Raw genomic sequence first — 22294 nt, 5'->3', positions numbered from 1 at the left:
GATTGCCAATCTTCAGTCTAACTCCTCCTTGCTCTCGCCTTGGCCCTGGCAAAGGCGGGAATGGTGGAGATCGGTACCAGCGTGGAGCAGACGCCTGTCCGTCCTCCACGACCAGCACGACTGCCTGGAACGAGGTAAACACCGCTCCTCCTCTTCTCCTTCTAACGAAGCACAACCGGGCAGCAAAAGGGGACTCACGCTTCTGCGCTGCAGGTCGCCTCCGCCCAGCAGTGAGTAACGTGGTGCGCGAAGAGAAGATGTTGAGGCAATTTACAGTGTATTGAGCATAAGTGGTAGTTTCCATCTTCAGTCTTTTCGTCGAGCGTCGGCAACGTAGTCGTCGAGCATGACAGGCCACGCCTCATCTTCAGAGTAGTTGGAGAAATCGGGCGCCATGGTCGTGACGAATTCGAGCATGCAGGACCACTGATCCGCGTTGATAGCGTTCACATCGGTCTTAGCTTCGAGATACGTGCAGAGGGGCGTGACGTGGTGCAGCTTGCTGTCGCCCAGCACCAGCTGGAACATGCCCAGTGCGATGCTCTTGTCGATGACCTTCTTCATCTTAGATTCGCGGCACAATTCGAACGTGTACTTGTAGAGCTCAGCGAATTCGGGCGTTGTTGAAGAAGAGGAGGACCTGAACGAACACACAGGGCATTAGGTGAGAAACGAGAAGTAGAGAATGGGGAGGTGGAAAACATACTTGGCGCCTTTGCCCGAGGTGGCTGAGGAGTGACCCAGAGCGCGGTCACTGTTCTTGAGCTTGGTGCCGACCTTCTTCAGCGCGAATTCATCATCGTCGAAGCCCAGAGTCTTCATTCCGGTGAGGAATTCGTTTTGTGTGATCTCTCCCATAGTCGCGCAGCCGCACTCCTTCTGGAGTAGGATGAGCACTCGCGACAGCGGATCGATGCCCATCTCGTCGCACAGCTTCTCCAGTCCATCTACGCCAATGTACGCCTCATCATCGTTGTTCGCCTCTGGCTCTCGGAACTTTTGGAAGGCTTTGAGGATGGCAGCATCAAAGTTCTTGGCTGGCGACGATCGCGCTGATCCCCTGGCGTTGCGGCTCATTCTGCTCGGCACGTTACGTTCGTATGTCGAATCTTGTTTTGATTTCCACTTTGTTGTTTTTTTTCACTTTTTTTGGGCCGAGCATTCCCTGAAGATTCTCTTCCAAGAAGGCACGCGGAAAGAATTCGTCGCATATTCTGCATTCCTTGTGATCTGTTTTGTTTTTTTAATTCAATGACAGAAAAACAATAAAAATGGCTGGAAGGACGAGAGACGGGACATGCCTTCGGGTGTGCGTCAACTATGGCCCAACCATGGCGTCCCCGTTTGCCATGGGGCGACGCATCGCCCGGCCTGGGCACTGCTTCACATCTCTCGTCCATCTCCGCCACTCGCGATTTTCCACAAATTCGACCTCATCTCCATCCTCCCCCGACCAGTCTCTGGCATCTTCATCTTCATCTTCATCTGTCTATCCTCCACCGCCCGACTCCGGCGAGGCAGCGCACTACGCGCCATCTTCCTTTCCGTCGCACTCCTCCGCTTCCTACTTCCACTTCGAGGTGCTGCACACGTCCAAGCGATCCGGCGCTCGCGTCGGCCGCATACACACGCCGCACGGTACGCCTGCCGCCTCAGCCGGCACTCTGGGGCACTGACACCGACACACACACACACACGACACATACACACACAGGAGTGATCGAAACGCCCGGCTTTGTGGCCGTCGGCACCAACGGAACGCTCAAGCACGTACGTGCGTCCGGGCCGTTGTTGTTGTTGTTGTTGTTGTTGTTGTTGTTGTTTGTGTCGTGAATGACTCACTGGTACCTTGGTGGGTTGGTCAGATTTCTACACTTCATGGCAACGAGATGGGCGTGCAGGCCATGTTCATGAATACCTACCACCTCCTCTTGTATGTGGCCACCCACTGTTGTTTTGCTTCTCATGACGCCGTGACCCACTCTTCCCTTGACGCTCGTGTCTCATCCTGGTCATCATCATCATCGCCGCCGCCGCCGCCGCCACCACCACCACCACCACCACCACACATCGATGTGTGCAGGCATCCGGGTCCTGACGTGATTAGCAGCGCTGGTGGGCTGCACAAGTTCATCCAACACAAGACGCCCATCATGACGGACAGCGGCGGATTCCAAGTGCGGACCACCACGGCACACACGGCACACATCTGCGCACAATCGAACCAGCAATGAGCTTACCTGTGGGGGTGACAGGTAATGTCGATGGCCTCTCGGGACCAGTTCATTTATTCCCACCAGCTGCCTGAAGAGAAGGAAGAGGAAGAAGCTGCCAGGTGTGTGTCGTGTGTGTGTCGTGTGCGTGTGTCGTGTGTGTGTGTGTGTGTCGTGTGTGTCATGCGTCATGTGGTGTCCTGATATCATGAATTAATCCCTTTCTCGCTTTTGCCTCAGGCGAGAGGCCGAGGCCGAAGCGCAGGGCATCGGGGATGAACGCTCGAAGAAGCTGCTGGCGCGCGCACGGGACCGGGAGAAAAACGAGGAGAGCGGATACATAAGCCTCGTGCAGCGCATCAACGAGGACGGCGTCTACTTCAAGTCGTACCGGTACACACATCTCGTTCTTTAATGTAATACATTTCTATATTATTTGTTATATATTATGGACCTAGACTGTAACTGAGCCAGCGCCACAGGGACGGCACAGAGGTGGTCCTCACGCCCGAGACCTCGGTGGCCTACCAGAAAAGCTTTGGTGCCGGTACGCCAGTTGGCCTGGATCGCCCATGCAAGCGGCTTCACCGTCAGAGGGCTGACGTATCGTGTGTTGTGTCGCGTGTCGCGTGTCGCGTGTCGCGGGTCGTGTGTCGTGTCGTGTCGTGTCGTGTCGCGCGCCAGATATCATCATTCCGCTGGACGAGTTGCCGCCTGTGAACTGCACGGATCACAACAGGCTCCTCAATTCCCTCCACCGCACCCACAGGTCTCACCTTCGCCCCGATCTTCCATGCTCTCGCCCTGGGCACAGCACACTTATAATAACCGCACACGCCGCACACGCGCGCGTACACACACACACACACTCACACACACGCAGATGGGAAGCGCGTTCGCTGCTGGCTCACAAAAAGGACCCGAGGGACCAGGCCATGTACGCGGTCCTGCACGGTGGCGTCGACCGCGAGCTGCGCCAGCTCTCCATCGACTACCTCACCCAGCTGCCCTTCGACGGGTTCGCCATCGGTTCGTCCACGTCCGCCGGACCCTCGCTCCTCGTGTGCGCTGCTGCAGAACGCATTCACTTACCGCCTCTGTGTCGTGTGCGGTGTGCGCGTGTCGTGTCGTGTCGTGTTGCGTGCGGTGTGCGCGTGTCGTGCCCACACACAAATAGGCGGCAGTGTTGGACGCAACAGAGGAGATCTGGTTTCGCTGGTCGAGTGGATGTCACCCAAGCTGCCCAAGGACAAGCCGTGCCATCTTCTTGGCATCGGTTCGGCCTCCGGACTGTGGCGCTCTTGCGCTGTGCACAACAACTCATTTCATTTTCGTGTGCGTCTCACAGGCGATCTGGAAAGCATCGGCGATTGCGTGGCCTTTGGCATCGACACCTTTGACTCCGCCTACCCCACCCGGTATGCCACACGCCGGACACAACACACACAACACACACAACACACACAACACACACGACACACACCACACACACAACACACCACACACACGAACTAATTGCGTTCTTGCTGTAGGATTGGGCGCCACGGGACTATACTCACGCGACAGGGCAAGAAGTCGATAACCAAGATCGAAAACAAGCACAAGCACGCCCCGATGGACCCCGGCTGCAGCTGCTTCACCTGCCGCAATTACTCTGCCAGTACTGGGCCAGCCCCAAGCTCACCACCTTCCCAGTCTCAGCCCACAACTCACCCTTTCTGTGTGTTGTGGTGGGTCGCTTCTGCAGGTTACTTGTATCATCTGCACAAGGCGTACGAGCCAGTGGGGATGCAGCTCACAACGATCCACAACCTCCACTTCATGCTAAACTACTTCAAGGACGTGCGCGAAAAGATTATGCGCGATGAAATCTAAATAAGAAAAAAGGGCCGCCAAAAGAACTTACCAACACAAATGCCACACACACAAGAAACAACCACACAGCTGACTCAAAGTACAAGTGTGTGTTGTGCATGAAAACAAAAATTACATCTGCCTGAGGCCAGCAATGGTGGTGTTGCGGAAGGCGTCCAACCAGGCTTCAAGGTCAACCCTGTTCGCCGCATGCATGTAGTACCTGTCCACAACCAATTAACCAAATAAATAAATATAAATTGAAAATTAAAAAAAAGGGAGGTGCAGAAGCGTACGTCTTGCCGGCCGGGGTGGCGATGAGAATGCAATGCACCTTCTTCTGCTTCTCGTCCAGCGCTCGCGACACCTCCAGCCAGGCCTGCGCCAGCGGGATCTTCCCCAACGGCTTCTTGTCCGGCTGGTGTGCATGTGCGCGTGTGCGGTGGTGCGTGTGCGGTGTGCAGTGACGTCAGCACACGCACACAACCAATGACGGGTGAGCACAGAGGACAGAGGCCACTTCACCTTTTGGTTCTTGTAGTAGGTCAGCCAGTCCTTGGTCAGGACGAAGTGGTGCGAGAGCCACTTCTTGCTCGAGTGCTTGAAGTAGAGCCACCCCTGCGCCCCATCCGCGACAGCGTCGACGCCGCCTGTGTGTGTGTGCGGCCGCACGACACACGACACACACCACACGAAACACCATGACACGCACAAGGCACACGAGTGAGCGGAGGCCTCGAGCGAATGAATGGTAGGGAAGTGGTACCGGGCAAGGGTAAGGAGGAGGAAGACGAAGAGGCCAGCTGGGGCTTGGGCGGGGAGGAATCGGCGCTCAGATTGGAGGAGCTCGAGCTAAACGAGCCCTGGCTTTCCGATGACGGCAGCGGGGGCAGCAGGTCTTCTGTTCGTTGGTTGACAACCAATCAATGTCAGTGTGTGTCGTGTGTGTCGTGTGTGTCGTGTGTGTCGTGTGTGTCGTGTGTGTCGTGTGTGTCGTGTGGTGTGTGTGTGTGTGTGTGTGTGTGTGTTCGTGTGTGTTGCGTGTGTCGTGTGCAGGCTACGTGCCATCTTCGGCGTCGTCGGCCTGTTGTTCCTCGCCCTCCTTGGCCACGCGTACAAACTCGACGGGGAAGAGCCCGATGCGCTCGTCGTTGCTCTCGCTCTCGTACATGCGCCGCTTGCGCGGTTTGATCTTGCCCAGCGCCCACCCGGTCTCGTCCAGGTCCGACATCAGATAGATCAAGTCCCCCTGCGCCCCACCACACGTCAGACATGTAATTTAAAATAAATTAACGTTTTTGAATATCTAAAATAAATTAATTATAAATAAATAACTAATTAACCAATAATTAAACTCGGGCGCGTACCCTGTTGAACGAAATTTCGTCTTCCTTGCGGGCTTGGAAATCGTAGAGGCCGATCATGACGCCTTTGACGCCCTCGCGCGGGTCGTCGGGGGCCGCCTTGCGCATCTTGTTGTTGCCCCGGGGCGAGCTGATGCCGGCGCCGGTCGACTTGCTGACCTTGCCCTTCGAGCCCGACGAGAACGAAAACGAGCTGCGCAGGTCGCGCCAGCTGCGCTCCTTCTTCGGCTCCTTCGGCATCTTTGGCGTCTTCGGCGATGCCGACGGCGACCCCTAAGTTCTCAACTATGAGCCATCTGTGTGCGGTGTGTGTATGTGCGGTGTGTGCGTGCGCAGTACCGGCTTGTCGGGGTCGTCGCTACTACGAGAGGAGCGTGGGAGGAAGCGGGAGGAGAACGAGGTGGTCCGCATCGCGCCGGACATGCGCTTCTCCTTGCTGCTCGTGCCCTTCACCTTGAGGCTCCCGAACGCGCTCGTCAAGCTGTTCCGCTTCTTTCGCTTGGCCTGCTTCTCGTCGACTTCATCGCCGCCGCCAGCTGACGTCATCGTCGCCGCGCCGTTGTTCTTTTTCTTCTTTTCTTTCTCTTTCTTTTTCTCCTTCTTCTTTTTCGTGTCTTTGTCGCCGACAGCGGCGGCCGGTGTGGGGTGATCGGCGTCCCGCGGGCTTTCTCGGGGGCGCCCCGCCACGTCGCCGTGGTGCTGGTGGTCGTAGTCGTCCTCGAGGACCAGCTCGGAGATGTGGTACGTGTTGGCTCGCGATCGGGTCGTCGGCGATTCGGTCGACGAAAAGCTCGAGTGCGAGCGTTGCCGCACCACGCCCGCCGTAGCTGCATCGACACAAACACATGTCAGCATCTCAACACGACACACGACACACGACACACGACACACGACACACGACACACGACACACGCACGGAGACGAACCGATGATGTCCTCGGAGCTGGAGGTGGGGGTGGCCATCTTCATGGGGCCGGCGTCGCGCCGCCGCAATTCCTCGGGCGAGGGCGGGAAGGCCGCAGAGAGACCCTCGTCGAGCAGGTGCTGCTTGCGCTTGTCCACCATCCGCTTCTCCCGCATGTAGTCCTCGTAGTCCTCCTACTCACGGCACACGCCACGTTTAGGTCGTGTGTGTTGTGTGCGTCGTGTGCGTGTGTCATGTGCGTCGTATGTGTCGTGGGTGTGGTGCGTGTGTACCTTGTCACGAGGGGACATTTGGCCCTTCTTGCGATCGAGATCGATCTGCATGAGGATGGTGTCGAGGAGCACGTCGGCGTCACCGTCATCGTCGCCCAGCGGATAGCACGACGGAATCTTCGTGTAGATCTCCTCGGCCGTCCTCGGGCTCATAAAATCCATCGGCTGATCGTCGCCCGGCCCGCCCACCAACCGTCAGCCGCCATCTTGACCGCGGCTGCCACCTTAACCATCGCCGCCGCCACATTAAACGAAGGGAGAGGTACCGGGGTCTTGGCCTGGTCGGTGCACAGCTTGGGGACCAGTTCGCGCATGGTCATCTGCTTCTGCTTCCCCTTCTGGTCGGCCCTGGACTGCACTGACGGAGACGGCGGCGTGGCCACGGCGTGGCTGCTGCCGCTGCTCTGCGGGGACGAGGCCGGCGATTTGCCGGTGCCGTTGCTGCTGCTGGTACTGCTGCTGCGCGCATTCCTCGCATTCCCGCTGGCCGTGGGCTGGCCGTTGGTGTCGCCCAGCTGGGCCTCCATCTCGAGCTCGGCCAGCTGCGTCTCCACCTCCCGCTTGAGCCGCGCCATCTCCTCCTCATTCGCCTTCCGCTCCCGCGCGATCGCCTCCTCCTCCTCCTCCTCCTCTACCTCGGCCGGCTGCTGCTGGTTCTGGACTGTGGCAGCCTGCTGGGCCTTTTCCTGTTCGTAGAACTCCATCTCGCGCTCAAAGTGCCCGATGAAGTGGTCCAGCATCTTGCTGTTCTTCTTCCCGCCGGCCGACTGCTGCTGCTGGCGGGCGTAGGCGCCCTTCGAAGGCCCGGTCGTGGGCGACGTCGGCAGCGCGCCGTGGTTGCCCCCCAGGCCGGGCTCGGCCGCGGCTGCGATCTTCTCGATCTGGAGCTCGAGCGGGGGCAGAGGCAGGGCCGCGGCGGCGGCGCCAGACTTTGGCGGCGAGGCTCGCAGGGGATTGGCGGATGATGACGTGGCCGGCGACGAATAGGGCGACGACGAGGGAGACGACGAGGCCGAGGTCGACGATGACGCGTGGTGGTGGGGCAGGGAGGGCCGCGAAGAGAGCGAAGACCGGAGCGAAGCCGAGGGCGACGAGGGCGTGGCGGACGACGACGAAGTGGCGAGGGGCGAGGGGCTGATTTTGCGCTGGGAGGTGCCGGAGGAGACCTTGCGGTCGGGCCGAGCCGGCCGCAGTGGCTCGGGCGACGAAGGCGGCGATGACTCACTGGCCGACGCCGCCTCTTCCTCACCATCTGATTTGACATGTGTTGTCAGCCATGCCACGTCAGCGCACACACGACACACACGACAGCATGCACGTACCCAATGATGTGGATCGGGCCAGGTCGCTGACACTGCGGATGGAGCTGTTGGCAGACGACAGCTTCTCCTTCTCCTTCATCGCTTTGATCTCCTCCACCAGCCTTAGGAAAAACAAACATTAATAAATCAATCTGACATAGTATATTATATTATATTTTTTCCTAAACAGTTAAATTTATGCGGTTATAATAGATAAAAATATAAATAATAAACATATAGATATGAAGCGCACCGTCTCATTTCCTCTTCGGCTTCTCGCCTCGACTGCTCCATCTTGCGCTTCATCTCCTCGAGCTCCCGGTCCTTCTCAGCCATCTTCTGCTTCATTTCGGCGATCTCGCGCGGGGTACTCTGCCTCTGCTGAAGACCGAGCGACGCAGCCGCGTGCGGCCCCATATTGTTCTCCACTCGGTCCGTCTGCAGCGGCGGAACGGAGGCCGTGCCCGCGCTGGTGGCCTGATTCGCCTTCGTCGCCACCGCATTCGTTTGTACTGCCGACCGCACACGCACACATACATCAGCCCACGCGGCCACGATGACGTCAGCAGAAATGCGCGATGGCATACCTCCGGAGTCGATTTTGCCGTCGAGGACGCGGCGCAGAAGGGCCAGATAGACCAGGAGCGAGGTGAGGTCGATCGACTGGTAGACGAAATCGCTGAATTGTCGTTGTGAGCCCCAGAAAAAGATGCGATAAAGCGCAAGCAAGTGAGCGAGCAAGTGGGTCGAACCTGGCGTCGACGACCTGGGGAATGTCGAGCTGCGTCTGGGCGGCCTCGAAGCCCTCGGTGAGGGCTCTCGCTTTGGCCTCGGCGTCGAGCGCGCTGTAGCTCTGTGTGGCGATAGCCCAGCGCGATCCAGGGCAAGGTGAGTGTGCACGCTCCTAATTGCGGACCCGCGGGCAGGTTCCAAACGTACGGTTGATTGCAGCGCATGTGCACCGGTTGCCAGTTCGATCAGCGCCAGCACCACCTCGCCATTATACAGCCTGTAGGTGCATGCGTGTGCGGTGGTGCGTGTGCGTGTGCGTGTGCGACAAGTAAGGATTGGCGTGAAGTGCAGGTCTGAATGCGATGCTGCAAGGGTGCGCGTGGGAGCGAACGTTTTGTGGCTGACGACGTGGTCGTGGTTATGCAGCTTTTGGGTGGCCCACGCGATCAGTCCACCGTCGGCGGCCCGCCGGGTCTCCTTGGCGGCGAAGACCATGATCAGGTACTGCCACGCGAGTCGCTTGAGGAGTCCCACGATCTGCTCTTGATTGCCGGCCGCCAGCACTGTCGCCCCCATCACGCCATGTCACTACACGCCGCACACAACCGCACACGCACACGCACCACCGCACACATGCAACCGCACACGCACACGGCAACATACCTTGTGGAGAGCAGGATTGAGGGATCTGGATGCCTTCGGAGGAGAGGAACGCGAGAATGGAGTACAGCACGAACGTGTTCTGCACGCCCTTGGCTCCCACGGCCACGCCGCCGCCGCCGCCGCTTCTTTCGCCCATCGGAAGCGTCTACAAAGCCGAGCGACACAGATGACGGGCCGAGTGAGCCCGACGCTGTGAAGTGGCGGCTTTCGTGTGTGTGCGCGCGTGGGAGGTACCTTGGAGGTGGCCCCCTCCACCAGGCGGGCCAGTTTGTTTCCGTCGCCCAATTCGGAAACGTCCTGGTACGGCGCCCGACCGAATAAACAGTTAAAAATAAATATATTTATTTACATAATTGTGGTTGGAGGGATTAATAAAGAAAAGAGATTTATTTGTGTGTGGAGCCAATAAATAGAAATGGAGGCGAGGGGGCGAAGGGGGGTACCTGCAAGGAGACTCCTTTCTTGGAGAGGACCCAGGCGGCCCATCTAAACAAAGCCTTTGTGGTGGGGGGGGGGCAACGTCATCAACAAAAGTGTACGAGCCCCCTCTCTTTCATTTTCCTTTTCTCTCCGGCCAATCAATCGAACGGAGCGAGTGGGCAGGTACCTTGGATGAGACGTCCGCCTTCTCCATCTCCCACACGCACACAGAACAACCTCCTCTTCTTGTTCTTGTTGGGCAGAGGCCTGGTTGTAGTGCTGGGGCGCGAGCAGTATTTGTTTGTTGTTGTGCGGAGTCTGGCCCAATTATAATTACTTGGCGAATGAAGGAGCTGTGATAGTTAACGTAGTGACGTCAGCAGCGCTCTTTTCGCTCATTTAAAAGTTATGGGATGCAAATACCTGGAATTAAGATGGCACCGCTTCACCGACACCCCGAATTCGAATAAAATGCAGAGCTCGGATTGGCCAGTGGAAAATTGGCCAGAAAAACATGTCGGGGCGCAATCATCACCGTGGAGGCGCAACAACAAAGTCGTGAAAGAGAGTTAGCTAGGACACGAACAAGATGCAGGACGTGGCACGTCGAGAACAGACGTGGGGGCACAACCAACAACGTCCGCCCGGACGCAGCGCGCGAGAGATTTTGATGCTGGACGCGCAAGAGGGCCTGGAAGGCGACATCGCGCCAACGCCGGCGGCAACCAGCACAGTGCTGGATGCAGCTGGTGGCTCGTCATCTGCAGCAATGAACAAACGGACGCGGTCGGCATCGGCGGCGGTGGTGGGCACCTCTCACATGGCGGCGCGCTTGGCGCTGTCGCCCCCACACGCTCGCAAATCGCGCGATTTTTTGAGATTTAATTCTCAATCGCCTTCATCTTCGAAATCGAAGTCACCAAATGGCGATGACGATTACTTCAGCCCGACCTCGCTTCGCGATCAATGCATCTACTTCATCATCGCCCACTCCTACGCCCTCTCGCCTTCATCCTCTCCTTTCAGCAGCAGCAACAACAATTCGCGATCTCGTCCCCAACAACGAGGCAAGCATTCTTCTTCCAATGCATCCACCACCGCCTTCTCCTTCCTCGATTCTGTTTCCACCTTCCCCTCGTCCTCTCTGCCGCCCGCCCTCATCCGCGATTTGGAGGAGGCCTCTCGATTCTACCTCTCCCCTCCCCTCGACTTCCCATCTTCGCCCCCTTCCCCCAATAAGTCTCGTTTCTCATCTCGATCCTCTACTTCCTTCGCATCCTCCTCTTCATCTTCTCTTCTTCATCATCGTCATCTCCGCCCTCTCGATCGGCCACCTACGCCTCGCTGCCCACCCGAGGGCGGCCGTGGGACCTCGAAGAAGCCACCGACCGCCGCGACCACCACGACATCGATGACTTCTACGGGCCGCTGGCGACGTCGTCGCCCATTCCGCTGTCCCTGCGCCAGCGCGCGTCGGCCGCCGAACCGCGGCCGGTCGACCTGGGCATGGCCATGCTCCTCTCCCCTCCGCTCCGCCAGCAGCAGCGCAAGACCGAGCTCGTCTACCGCGTCGTGCTGGTCCGTACCATCAGCCACCCAGCGCTGGGGCGTTTCGCTCGTGCTGGATGATCATCGTTGACGTGTGTGTCGTGTGTGTCGTGTGTGCGGTGGTGATGAAAAAGGTGGGGGACGATTGCGTGGGCAAGACATCGATCTGCGACATGTGGAAGACGGGCAAGTGCCAACCCTCGTCCCTGTGCGAATGCACCATGGGCGGTACCCTCACCCTCGCCTTTCTTCCCTGTGCGCGCGGTTGTGCGTGTTTGTGTGCCTGTATGCGTGTGCGCACTTGTTATCTCACCACGTTAGTTGTTGTTGTTGTTGTTGTTGTTGTAGCGGCCTTTTTCCACCGAGAGGTGACGATCGACGACTACACGGTGCGGCTCGAAGTTTGGGACTCGGGTACGGATCGCGTCGGCCCCCTGCACCGCCCTAGAAACAAACCAAACCAAACCAAACCACTTCTTTTTTCATTTTGTTGATAATTAATTAATTCTTGTCGGTGATTGCGCGCAGGCGGCCAGGCGCGCTTCGACAACCTCACTCCCATGTACATAACGGAGGCTGACGGAGTGATCGCTGTCTACGACGTGTGCTCCAGCGAAAGCTTTGTACGCTACGCCCCCTCCCCCAATCATGCACGACCGATCGCACTCGTTTTTTGACCAACTTCTGCAGGAAAAGGCCAAGTATTGGGTGGACCAGGCGCTGACGATCAAGCGCGGCGCGCCGCTGCGGATCATCCTCGCGGGCAACAAGACCGACCTCCTGCCCTCCTCTTCCGAGTTTGTTGTGCCGCACGAGGTGCCCTTTTCTTTGTTTTTCTTGTTTGTTTTCTTTTTGTGTGAACGCGTTCGCCGTTGACTGGGCGCGCCCGCACACGGACAGGTCGCCGAAGAGTACGCCCGCTCGAGCGAGGTGGACGGCTGGCTCCCCGTCTCGGCTCGCAACAACCTCAACATCAACGCCCTCTTCAAAAACATGGGTACGTGTGTGCGGCGTGTGCGGTACGCGTGTGTCATGGCAATATACACTTAATTGACTCTCTCGCTCTGCTGGGCAGCCAATTGTCTGGTGGAGGCCGAGCGCGCCCGGATCAACCGCAAGATCGTCGCGTCGCTCGACATCCAGCCCACGGCCCGCAGGAGCGACGCCGTCTCGGTCTCCTTCAAGGGCGTGCAGGGTCCGCTGGCGCTGGCGCCCGTGGTCGGGATGCGCATGGGCCTCCTCCCCATGCTCCCCTGGCTGCCCGACACCGCCGCCTCGGCCTGCATGCTCTGCTCCACCAACTTCTCCGTCACCAAGCGCGTGCGTCCCTTCAACCCCGTGCGTGTGCGTGTGCCTGCGCGTGTGTGTCGTGTGCGTGTGCGGTGGTGCGTGTGCGGCGCATTCAAGAAGACTGATGTTGTTGTTGTTGTTGTGCTCGGACAGCGACACCACTGTCGGCGATGCGGTCGGGTGACGTGCAATCGGTGCAGCCGCCACCGAACGGTGCTGCCCAGCCGGGCCACGGATTCGGCGTCGCCCTCGTCCTCGGCCTCGATCACCTCCTCGCCCTCGTCGCCGGGCAAGTCGCCGGCCAGGGCAGCTGCCGAGCGCGTGTGCGACCACTGCGCCGAAGTGGTGGCCTGCTGGACTGCGCTGCACTCGTGAGTCCCAACATATTTGCCAATCAATAGTTTGGAGCCAATCAAGTGCTTGATCAATTACAAGTTTATGCCAATCATTTTACAGTGGAGAAAATTTACAGATTTACAATTATGTGCCTGTCGTGCTGCTCAGTGGCCGAGAGCCCACGGGTCGGGGTTGGTGGCGTGGAAGGCCTCCATGGCCGATGCCTGTGCGTTGTCCCGGTGCTTCTTGATGCCCCGCTCTGCGATGAGGGCTCGCGGAGACCGAATGGACCCTCGCGGGCTATTCGTGCCCTTGGCGAAGGGCAGCTCCTGCTCGACCGTCTTCTCGGCGCTGAGCTTTTGCTGCCACTTGTCGAGCCCCTTCTCCTCGTGATCGGCGCTGTTGTCGTCCGGCGGAGCCTCGACCTTGGCGTAGGCATCGTTGCTGCGGCGGAGTGCGGGGAGCCTCATGGCTGAAAAAGTTGTGTGTGAGCGGGAAGAAGGCTGGGTGCCTTGGTTGGGTTGTTGTGTTCTGTTTGGAGGGTGGGTCAAGGATTGGGGCGGTGGCTTTTAAAGGTTGGGAATGAGAGTCGTATCCATCGTCGGAGAACTCTGCCCAGGTGGTAGCACGCAACAACAATGTTCAACGGTTTAATGAGAGCTCCTACCCCGAATTGGTGGGCGGAAGCCAGCCAATACCACAGCAGCAAAATTCTCCCCGCAGCCCGACCCACCTGGTGTCCGAGCCAGGTGGGGTGCCCGCGGAGCCTGATGAAGAGGTCGTTGTCACTCCGGAGTATCCTTTCATTTGTCTGTGAGCCTTCAGTTGAGTAATTGGCTCTTGTCCCGAAATCCCTACTCCCAACGCAGGGACTACTTCCACCGCGGCCTTTTGTCGTCGCGTGAGTACAGCACGCTTTTTTTTTATTGTACTTATTTATGTCGCAGCGTCAGCTGGAGGAGGGCCAGAGGAAGGTCAGGGTCCAGCACACGGACAGCGTCAGCTCGCACACTTCTTTCGTGGTAATTACGGCGTTGTCTATGACCGCCACAATGGGCGGTGATGTTGTCTTGCGCGTGTTCTTGTGGACCAGCTTCCGCACCAACCCGCGCAGACCTCCGGCGTTGAGCTTCTTCTTGTCGTGGTCGTCGTCGGTGTGGTTCGTAGCATTCGGGGTGGTCAGGCAGAGCCGCGCGGGCACGGCGGCTTCGCCCTCGGGCAGCTGTGCAGTGATGGCCACCGCAGCCAGGCTGGCTGAGCACTCCACCACCGGAGTCCCGGCCGCGGAGCCGTTGTACGGGAGGAGTACGGCGTGAAAGGTGATGTCATCGTCATCATCATCATCATCGTCGTCATCACCATCTTCGTCATCGTCGTCATCATCATCATCATCATCATCATCATCAGCATCATGCCCTTGGTGGTGCTCGGTGAGGGACAAGAGCGAAGAAGCCGCGGGCACCTGCACTCTCCACTCGAGCGGCAGCGAGAGCTGCGTGTCACGCAGGAAACTGCGCGACTGGAACCGGTGGTCGCCTCGCTTGATGTGCAGCTCCCCGTACCCTATCGGCCCAACCTCGTCGAGCTCAGGGATTGGCGCCGCTGTAGGTTTGTTGTTTTGGGTGGGGGGGCGCTCACAAGGATCAGCTGGAGGCCCACCAAGCTTTGAGCTGTGGCTGTGCGGTCGAGTACCTTTGATGACTAAGCTTAGGCTTCCGCAGAGGTAGTAGAGCCTCTGAATGATGAAAAGAAGGCCCTCAGTGCGCGCACAGCCATGGCTGCCAAGGGTGTCTGTCGTACCTTGAGGACCCACGCTGGGCAAGCCGGGTTGAGTGTTGGTCGGCCCGACAGGGAGATGAGGTCATGCACGTAGGCCTGCATTCGTCTTCGTACCACACGGGCGATTGAATCATCGGCTCGCGTCACAGGCTCCTGCTCCTCCATGCCCCCTTGCTCGTTCATCACCGTCGCACGCACATAAGCCTCCATCTCCACATCCTCCACCGTCTGTTCTCACAATTAGATAACATTGATATATAAAAATATATAATAGTATATCAATGTTAGAATTGATTTATACTTAGAAATATAAATTAAAAGAAAAAAGAAAATGAAAATACAGAAATATGAACTACTCGTACCGAAGCGCGCCGGAGGAACTGGTCGACGCGGGACTGGTTGGCTTGAAGCCAAGACTGGACGGTGGCGCAGGAAGAAGTGCGGTGGTGAAGCAGGAAGCAGATCGTGCCGGCCACCAGCGTCTGGTTGCGCTGTCGTCGGGCCAACGCCGAGAACCGCTCTCGCGTGGACCCCGTGGGCCCGACCGGCAGCGGGAGAAGAGCGTCAACGTGAGCCCGGAGAATCGTGGCCATGCCGTCCACTCCACCTTCGGCGCAGAACGCGACGAAACGTCCCAACAACTCGCCTACAGCTAGTAGACGGTCTTGCTCCTCCTCCTCGTTTTCTTCTCCTTCAACTTTAGCGCGGTCGAGTTGCGTAGGCTGGCCACGCACGTACGCGCTGTAGAAGCGGAGAAGCAGTCTGCACTCCCTGTGATTTCTGTCTGTGAGCCAGTGGGAATCGCCTGAGAGTGTCGTGTGTCGTGTTTCGTGTGTGCCGTGTGTGCCGTGTGTTCCGTGTGTGCCGTGTGGTATGTACAAGGGAAGTTCCAAGGTAGACAGCGCTTCCACCACAAGACTGGACGCTTGTAGCAGATTGGCCCAGTGCTGTGGATCAGCAGACTCAGTATCACCCACACTCAGTGGACTGGCCTGGGCGGACAATACCGATTGTTAGTGTGTGTGTGTGTGTGTGTGTGTGTGCTGATACGTGTGCGGATTTGGTGAGAATGTGCGGGCGTGTTCGTGTTGCGTGTGTGAGTGTGAGTGTGCGATAGTGGAATACATCCAGCCGCACCATGGGTTCGTCGAGTGCCAGCAGTGGACTAAACTTCTCGACCAACGTGCGTGACAGCTTCTCCTGCATCCAATGCAACGCTAACTGCATCCGCATATCCCCCAGATCGCACTCGGCCAGGTGCACACGCCTCTCCAGCTCTGCATAGATGCGGTCGTGTGCGTGTGCGTGTGCGTGTGCGGTGTGAGAATCGCTGCGCAACGGATTAATTTGCGGGAGAAACAGACCATCGGGCGTTGCAGCCCACAGTCGAGCGATGACGAAGTGGAGAAGGAACTGCGAGGGCAGAGCAAAGAGGGCCGCCCTCACTTCGCCGGTGAACATTTTGGGAACCCCTGCGAGCCACTCCCTCGTGAAGGTGCCTCCCATCAGCACCTGGACGACCACGAATCATAATTGTAGTATTTGTAGTGTGTGCCGTGTGTGTCGTGTCATGAGTTCATCGTGCGAGTGTTGTGCGTCGCCATCAGAATTGTGGTGAGAACCTCGGCGAGTGCTGTACTTGCTGTCAGCTCGGGCTCGCCAGACCTGAGGTGCGCTACTAGGGCGCGCTTCTGGCGGGCAAGGAATGTCAGCCATGCCACAGTGCTCACGCCCCCGTGCCTCTCATCTTGATTGCCACCTTGTTTGTGGTGGTGCGCGTGCGTGTGCGGTGTTGCGTGTGCGGTGGTGCGTGGAGTGTGGCGTGAGTGTAGTCAGCTTCACATCACACCGGAGTAGGAACGATGCAGAGATTGCGCACCTTGGAGGCGTGCGTTAAGGATGCCGCGTGGGTGAAAGACCAGCGAGTGCCACCTGGCGGCCCGCTCGTGCCCAGACCGGCACAACACCACTCCCCACAGCTGGTCATCTATATTGAAATTGTGTTATTCGTGTGGGACTCCAATGGTAAAAAAAATGAGATGGGGGGGGGCAAACCTCGTGTGAGGTGGTGGAAGAGACGGCAGGTGGCGCCCGCACGCAGCAGGTCGAGAGGGTCAGGGAGGTGGCCCAAAGCTGTGAGCAACACCTCCGGAGGGAGCAGCAGCATTAGCAGAAAACAAAATGATAGAATGAAATGGAAACGATTTTTATTTTCAAAAATACAAAGGTGGGGGGAAAGGGCTTAGGCCTTCTTGGGGAAGTAGTTCTGGAGGGTGGCCATGAGGCGGTTGCGGTCGGAGCCGTCGGCCTTGGGCTCGAGCAGGTAGATGTAGTCCTGCGCCCACCAGGGACCGGCGGCCCACCACGTCCAACCGTACCACACGTCCGCGTTGGCCTGCAGCGTGTGGTGATTGGATGGGTCCATTAGTTCAGTCACTGGCTCAAAGGCGGAATAGGGACACGGTACGTTCAGGTAGGTCATGAGCCTGTTGAGCAGCGGCAGACACTCGTCCGAGTCGTTGATTCCGAACGCGCCCAGGAACACCTTACTGCACAAATTAAGATTGTCACCATACTATGATGTCAGGTGTGCCGATGTGAAGGGTTGGGACATACGCGCCGAGGGAGCGAGCCCACTGGGTCACGCCACCGAACACAGCCGCCACGTCGAGATTGGGTTTGCAGACCGTCTGGCCGCCCTGACCGTCGAAGAACTGGTGCATCTCGTACATGTAGTTGTTGAGCGGGTCGGTGATGTTGGCCGGACCCATCCACTGGCTGTTGGTGCCCACCCACGAATTGACTGCGGAGAAGTCGCTTCCGCTGATCGTGATCGGTTGCTGTTACGTGTCGTGAGTGTCGTGTCAGCAGAGTCTATCAGTGGAACGAAGTTGATGATAGTGAGCGTACAGTTGCCCCGACACCACGTATGCCGGAGATGGCGGCGTTGGCGCCGCGCAAGGCCTCCTCGTACGACACGCCGTAGGGCTCGTTCATGGTGCCGAAGACGACGCGCTGGTTGTTCTTGAACACGCCCGCCAGGCGGTACCACACGTTGGTGATGGTGTAGATCGGCACGGCCGAGGTGCCGAGCAGCTGGCCGCGGTAGCGGTGGTAGTTGTGGAGGTCGATCACGCAGTACATGCCCCTGACATTGGTGATGTAGTTCACGCTGTTGATCTGCACAACAACACCAACAACAATGAAGTCAGCAACCGCGATCCAACACTAGTAATGCGAGGAATGCGCGAGAGGGATGCGCGTACGAGGTAGTTGGCGTAGGTCCAGTCAAAGTCGCCGTAGAGGGTGGGCTGGAGGCGCTCCCAAATGATGGACACGCGGATGGTGTTCATGCCCTTGGCCGCGAAGTAATCCAGCGAAGCGTTTCTTATGAGCGGGAAGTTGGTGCCCGCCGTGCCCGGTAGCGCGCTGGAGCCCCAGCCAAGCGCCGCCTGGTTCACGCCATAGTACTTAGGTCCACTGCCAGAAGCCGTGGGAGTGCTCGATGGACTGGGCGGCGCGCGGCTGGTCGTCACGCTTGGGCGGGGCGGCACGCGGGTGGTCGATGCGCTCGGGCTGGGCGGCACGCGGCTGATCGTCGCGCTGGGGCTGGGCGGCACACGGCTGGTCGACGCGCTCGGGCTGGGCGGCACCCGACTAGTAGAGGCGCTCGGACTGGGCGGTACACGGCTGGTCGAAGCGCTCGGGCTGGGCGGCAAGCGGCTGGTCGAGGGGCTCGGGGTAGCGGAGGCCTTGGGGAAGTAGTTACGAAGGGTGGCCATGAGGCGGTTGCGGTCGGAGCCGTCGGCCTTGGGCTCGAGCAGGTAGATGTAGTCCTGCGCCCACCAGGGACCGGCGGCCCACCACGTCCAACCGTACCACACGTCCGCGTTGGCCTGCAGCGTGTGGTGATTGGATGAGAATGTCAGAACGAGAAGCCAATAGGAAGCGCTAGGGGGGGAACTGACCGTGAGGAAGGTCATGAGCCTGTTGAGCAGCGCCAGGCAGGGGTCTGAGTCGTTGATGCCGAACTCGCCCAGGAATATCTTACTGTCGAAGTGAGCCGAAGTTAGTTTGTTGTCTCGTCAAAGTAGCAGGTCGGAGATATGAACGTACACGCCGTTGTTGCGAGCCCAGGTGGTGACCGGGCCGAAGTAATAGTCGACATTCCTGAGAGCACATGGGAATGTCAGGAGCTGCCCAATGATTGGCAAGGGCACCACTTTGGTAGGAAGGAACCAATTGGGCTGGCAGACGGTCTGGCCGCCCTGGCCGTCGAAGTACTGGTGCATCTCGTAGACCCAGTTGTTGAGAGGGTCGGTGATGTTGGCCGGACCCATCCACTGGCTGTTGGTGCCCACCCACGAGTAGACAGCCGAGTAGTCATTGCCGCTGATCGTGATCAATTGCTGTTGTGTTGCATCAGGTGGTGGTGTTAGGTTAATAAAGTTGTGATTACCATTGGGGGCGTACAGTGGCGCCAGCGTTACGGATGCCCTTGATGGCGGCGTTGGCGCCCAGCTGAGCGGCGAGGTAACCCACGCCGTAGGGCTCGTTCATGGTGCCCCAGACCATGAGCCTGTTGTTCTTGTACAGCGCCGCCAGCTTCTGCCACACGTCGGTCAGAGCCGCGTAGGGCACGGCGGCCGAACCGATCACGTTTCCGCGGTAGCGGTGGTAGTTGTGGAGGTCAAGCAGGCAGTACATGCCCTTGGCGTTGGTGATGTAGTTCACACTGTCCGTCTATGTTCAAGAAAAAGAAAGCGAAGAGAGCAAAGAACGAAGAAAGAAGAATGAGTTCTGGTAACGCAACAGAAGTAAAAAGCTGAGAATCAACGTACGAGGTACTGGACGTAGGTGGCATCGAAGGCGCCGTAGAGGGTGGTCTGGAGGCGCTCCCAGATGATGGACACGCGGATGGTGTTCATGCCCTTGGCCGCGAAGTAATCCAGCGAAGCGTTGCTGATGAGCGGGAAGTTGGTGCCCATCTGGCCGGGGATCGCGCTGGCGCCCCAGCCCAGGGCGGCTTCGTTCACGCCGTAGTACTTCTGACCCAGCACCCCTGCTCACCACGTGCCAATCATCAGCTTTGTTGAGCAACTTGAAGATCCTGTGTCTCCTTGATCAAAGAGACAAAGATATCTGTGGTTGGCTTATATAGTGCATGTTAAGTTGAATTCTTGTAATTTCGTTGAATGTTGATGGTATGAACTGGCGAGGGAGAGTGCAAGCAGGCAGAGGACGACCTTCATGTTGTGTGCTGGTAGGGCGAAGGACAAAAGATCTTTATGAGGCGTGTGAGGTAAGGCATTTGGGAGCTTGTGAGATTTTGTGAAGGCCAATGGGAAGGGTGGCTCACCTGTACAACCAATAGCCCGCAGTTGTCACAATTCATTGTGACCAGTGGGCCAACTGCCTGCAAATTGGATCTCTTAAGTGGTTCGCAGGAGTTAGTACGGAGAAAGTTGCACCTTCTGGCCAACCACCAATTCGTCACCTGGCCAGAGCTTCCTGTTGGCGTATGGGTAGGTACAACCATGTCCACCACATGCGTGATCCACCAATTACTGGTTGCTTGTGGTGCAACTGGGTGTGTGACGCTCCACATTGCAAGATCTCTCGTGTGGATGGCCAGGAGAAACAGAAGGCAAGCAGCACGTGGATACGGCCATACTGCGCAGAAAGCACCGCTTCCCATCCGAACAGCGAAGTTAAGCTGCGCCAGGCGGTGTTAGTACTGGGGTGGGCGACCACCCGGGAATCCACCGCGCCGTACGCCTGAAAACGCACTTTTCAACCACACAACAGCGAAACGAGTACAATCGAAAAACGTTTCTTTTTTTTTCTTGCAGCGCTGCTCTTACATGTTCAGAGGCGTGCTGGCCAGTGGTTCCTGCGGCGGCAACAGGAGACGCATCATGTCGGTCAATGTGATCACGCCAAGTGGCCTCGCCATCTCGTCAACTGCCGCGACACGACACACACAACACGCGCAGCACACAAACATTCAGTTGTCTCAATTCCAGAAGGGAAGGGAGTGCAAGCTGGCGTACCGATCCAGAGTCGGTGAAGTCCGTGCATGTGCAGCTTGAGGAAGACGGTCTCGATCGGCGTATCGCCGGTGCAGATGATGGGCGTCGAGAACGGGTAGCACTCGGCTCGGCCTATGCGGCTTCGCGACTGCTCGAGGAATGTGATCACGGGCTTGCGCAGAGATCTGGTACCATTCCGCCCCACCACATCACCACATGTTTCATTGCATCGTGTGTCGTGTCGTGTCGTGTCGTGTCGTGTCGTGTCGTACGGGAAATTATCAACACTGAGACCGCGCACTTCAGTGGCCGAGAAGTCGGCCATCAGCTGTCCTACCTTGTCCACCACCGCCACCGCGCTCACCCGGCTCCTCACCATCTGCTCCGCCATCACTCGGTCGGCCGTCCAGGGCCACAAGAACGATAAAAAACAGAGTTTGTTGGACCACGCACCAATTGGAGGGCCTTGAAGGCCGGCAGGTCGCCGCTCATGGAGACGACGGGCTTGGTGCCCAGCCGCAGCTCGTCGACCGTCTTGCCCATGAGCGAGCCCAGCACCGCCTCCGGGTTGCCGGCCTCGTCCATTTTGCCCATAATGAACTTGATGATGTCTGCCCGCGTTGTTTCATGAGTTGTCGCCCACAATCGTGCGTGTGCGGAGGTTGTGTGTGTGTGTGTGAGGTGTGCGTGTGCGGTACCGGACTGGCTGATGATGTTGGTGACGACTGTGCTGGCTCTGTTGTAGACCGGCACTCTGTGCACGCCTCGCGAGAAGGCTTCCTCGATGAGTTGGGCCAGCGTGCCACGCCCGTACACGGGCACGAGCGGGTCTCGCGATGATGAATCTGCACGAAACGCGCAGCATTAGTCAATAATGGAAACAATAAAGAATCGTTTTAATATTCATCATAATACCTATTATGGCGCTCACTGGGGTGCTGGCAAAGTTGAAGCCCTTCTGGTACATCATGATGGTATTCCTGTGGTGAGGCGAAATGTCAAGAATGTTTTTTGGAGAGTGTGTTGGTGGTGGGAGGAGTGGACGCACTCAAACGCTTCGTCGGCTTCGGGATGGGTCTTGCCCTCGGAGCAGAGGCGCACAATGTGAGTGAGGACGTCGAGGACGTCCACGAAGCCGATGACGTCGACCGAGTCCTTGGCCTGAACCGGCAGCGATAGCATGCGCTCCTGCGCCAGAATGCTATGGGTGGAGATCACACACACACACCACCACCACCACAGTTAGTCCGCGCGGCCTGTTGCTTGCACGCGCTGCGGGTAATGCTCAGGTGAGGTCTATGGAATGACGGCAGCTCGAAGCGAAGAGGGGGTGAAGTGGTTGAGGTGCGAGAAGTGTGGAGTGTATTGGGGTGAGAGTGTCGTTGTGCCCATGACAAATTCATGTGCGTGTGGATGCAGTTTTGGCGGAGTGGGGTAGCGATAGCTTTGCACGTCGCGACGTGATGTGGGTGTGGATGAGTGTGCCATGGGGTCGTGTGTGCATGTGCCGTGATTGGGCGCGTCGTGGATGCGGGGGTTGGGTGAGTGTGTGAAGTGAGTGAATG

General features: G+C 58.1%; 8 protein-coding genes and 1 pseudogene across 8 annotated transcripts; 2 read left to right on the top strand and 7 right to left on the bottom strand.

The window, feature by feature from the left end:
* Positions 1-306: 306 nt before the first annotated feature.
* ACA1_163390 (uncharacterized protein) lies at positions 307-1077 on the bottom strand (the record flags this gene model as incomplete). The annotated part of the gene is made up of 2 exons (XM_004337477.1): positions 307-640; positions 707-1077. The coding sequence occupies 2 exons, from the start codon at positions 1075-1077 to the stop codon at positions 307-309; spliced, it is 705 nt and encodes a 234-aa protein (XP_004337525.1).
* Positions 1078-1331: 254 nt separating this feature from the next.
* Positions 1332-4088, top strand: ACA1_163380 (queuine tRNAribosyltransferase; the record flags this gene model as incomplete). The annotated part of the gene is made up of 13 exons (XM_004337476.1): positions 1332-1638; positions 1715-1770; positions 1866-1933; positions 2084-2177; positions 2256-2335; positions 2454-2606; positions 2696-2760; positions 2898-2982; positions 3097-3276; positions 3413-3489; positions 3562-3631; positions 3746-3873; positions 3961-4088. 13 exons carry the CDS (start codon positions 1332-1334, stop codon positions 4086-4088), a joined length of 1491 nt encoding a protein of 496 aa, XP_004337524.1.
* A 111-nt stretch (positions 4089-4199) lies between these two features.
* Positions 4200-9958, bottom strand: ACA1_163370 (SH3 domain containing protein; the record flags this gene model as incomplete). The annotated part of the gene is made up of 19 exons (XM_004337475.1): positions 4200-4266; positions 4364-4485; positions 4593-4717; positions 4834-4934; positions 5129-5316; positions 5435-5704; positions 5771-6258; positions 6358-6529; positions 6629-6793; positions 6895-7880; positions 7951-8051; positions 8183-8441; positions 8517-8608; positions 8682-8782; positions 8869-8938; positions 9053-9224; positions 9325-9469; positions 9559-9621; positions 9932-9958. 19 exons carry the CDS (start codon positions 9956-9958, stop codon positions 4200-4202), a joined length of 3714 nt encoding a protein of 1237 aa, XP_004337523.1.
* Positions 9959-10333: 375 nt separating this feature from the next.
* On the top strand, positions 10334-12957 carry ACA1_163360 (Ras subfamily protein; the record flags this gene model as incomplete). Its single annotated transcript, XM_004337474.1, has 9 exons — positions 10334-10796; positions 10985-11322; positions 11427-11520; positions 11641-11706; positions 11821-11915; positions 11983-12108; positions 12193-12289; positions 12368-12630; positions 12736-12957. 9 exons carry the CDS (start codon positions 10334-10336, stop codon positions 12955-12957), a joined length of 1764 nt encoding a protein of 587 aa, XP_004337522.1.
* A 125-nt stretch (positions 12958-13082) lies between these two features.
* On the bottom strand, positions 13083-13388 carry ACA1_163350 (uncharacterized protein; the record flags this gene model as incomplete). The annotated part of the gene is made up of 1 exon (XM_004337473.1): positions 13083-13388. One exon carries the CDS (start codon positions 13386-13388, stop codon positions 13083-13085), a length of 306 nt encoding a protein of 101 aa, XP_004337521.1.
* Positions 13389-13867: 479 nt separating this feature from the next.
* Positions 13868-15290, bottom strand: ACA1_163340 (annotated as a pseudogene).
* A 59-nt stretch (positions 15291-15349) lies between these two features.
* On the bottom strand, positions 15350-16864 carry ACA1_163330 (uncharacterized protein; the record flags this gene model as incomplete). The annotated part of the gene is made up of 5 exons (XM_004337472.1): positions 15350-15419; positions 15577-15644; positions 15835-15974; positions 16062-16209; positions 16844-16864. The coding sequence occupies 5 exons, from the start codon at positions 16862-16864 to the stop codon at positions 15350-15352; spliced, it is 447 nt and encodes a 148-aa protein (XP_004337520.1).
* A 75-nt stretch (positions 16865-16939) lies between these two features.
* On the bottom strand, positions 16940-19685 carry ACA1_163320 (cellulase (glycosyl hydrolase family 5) subfamily protein; the record flags this gene model as incomplete). Its single annotated transcript, XM_004337471.1, has 12 exons — positions 16940-17092; positions 17165-17246; positions 17314-17537; positions 17608-17877; positions 17964-18177; positions 18209-18339; positions 18384-18593; positions 18666-18747; positions 18814-18867; positions 18937-19106; positions 19171-19440; positions 19539-19685. 12 exons carry the CDS (start codon positions 19683-19685, stop codon positions 16940-16942), a joined length of 2007 nt encoding a protein of 668 aa, XP_004337519.1.
* An 872-nt stretch (positions 19686-20557) lies between these two features.
* ACA1_163310 (CBS domain containing protein) lies at positions 20558-21911 on the bottom strand (the record flags this gene model as incomplete). The annotated part of the gene is made up of 7 exons (XM_004337470.1): positions 20558-20661; positions 20751-20914; positions 21002-21108; positions 21183-21340; positions 21428-21574; positions 21645-21709; positions 21778-21911. 7 exons carry the CDS (start codon positions 21909-21911, stop codon positions 20558-20560), a joined length of 879 nt encoding a protein of 292 aa, XP_004337518.1.
* Positions 21912-22294: the final 383 nt, after the last annotated feature.

Source organism: Acanthamoeba castellanii, assembly GCF_000313135.1.
Source record: "Acanthamoeba castellanii str. Neff unplaced genomic scaffold scf7180000084729, whole genome shotgun sequence".
In the NCBI taxonomy this organism is placed as follows: Eukaryota; Discosea; order Longamoebia; family Acanthamoebidae; genus Acanthamoeba; species Acanthamoeba castellanii.
Note: the sequence above shows the minus strand (reverse complement) of the source record. Positions and strands in the feature narration are given on the sequence as shown.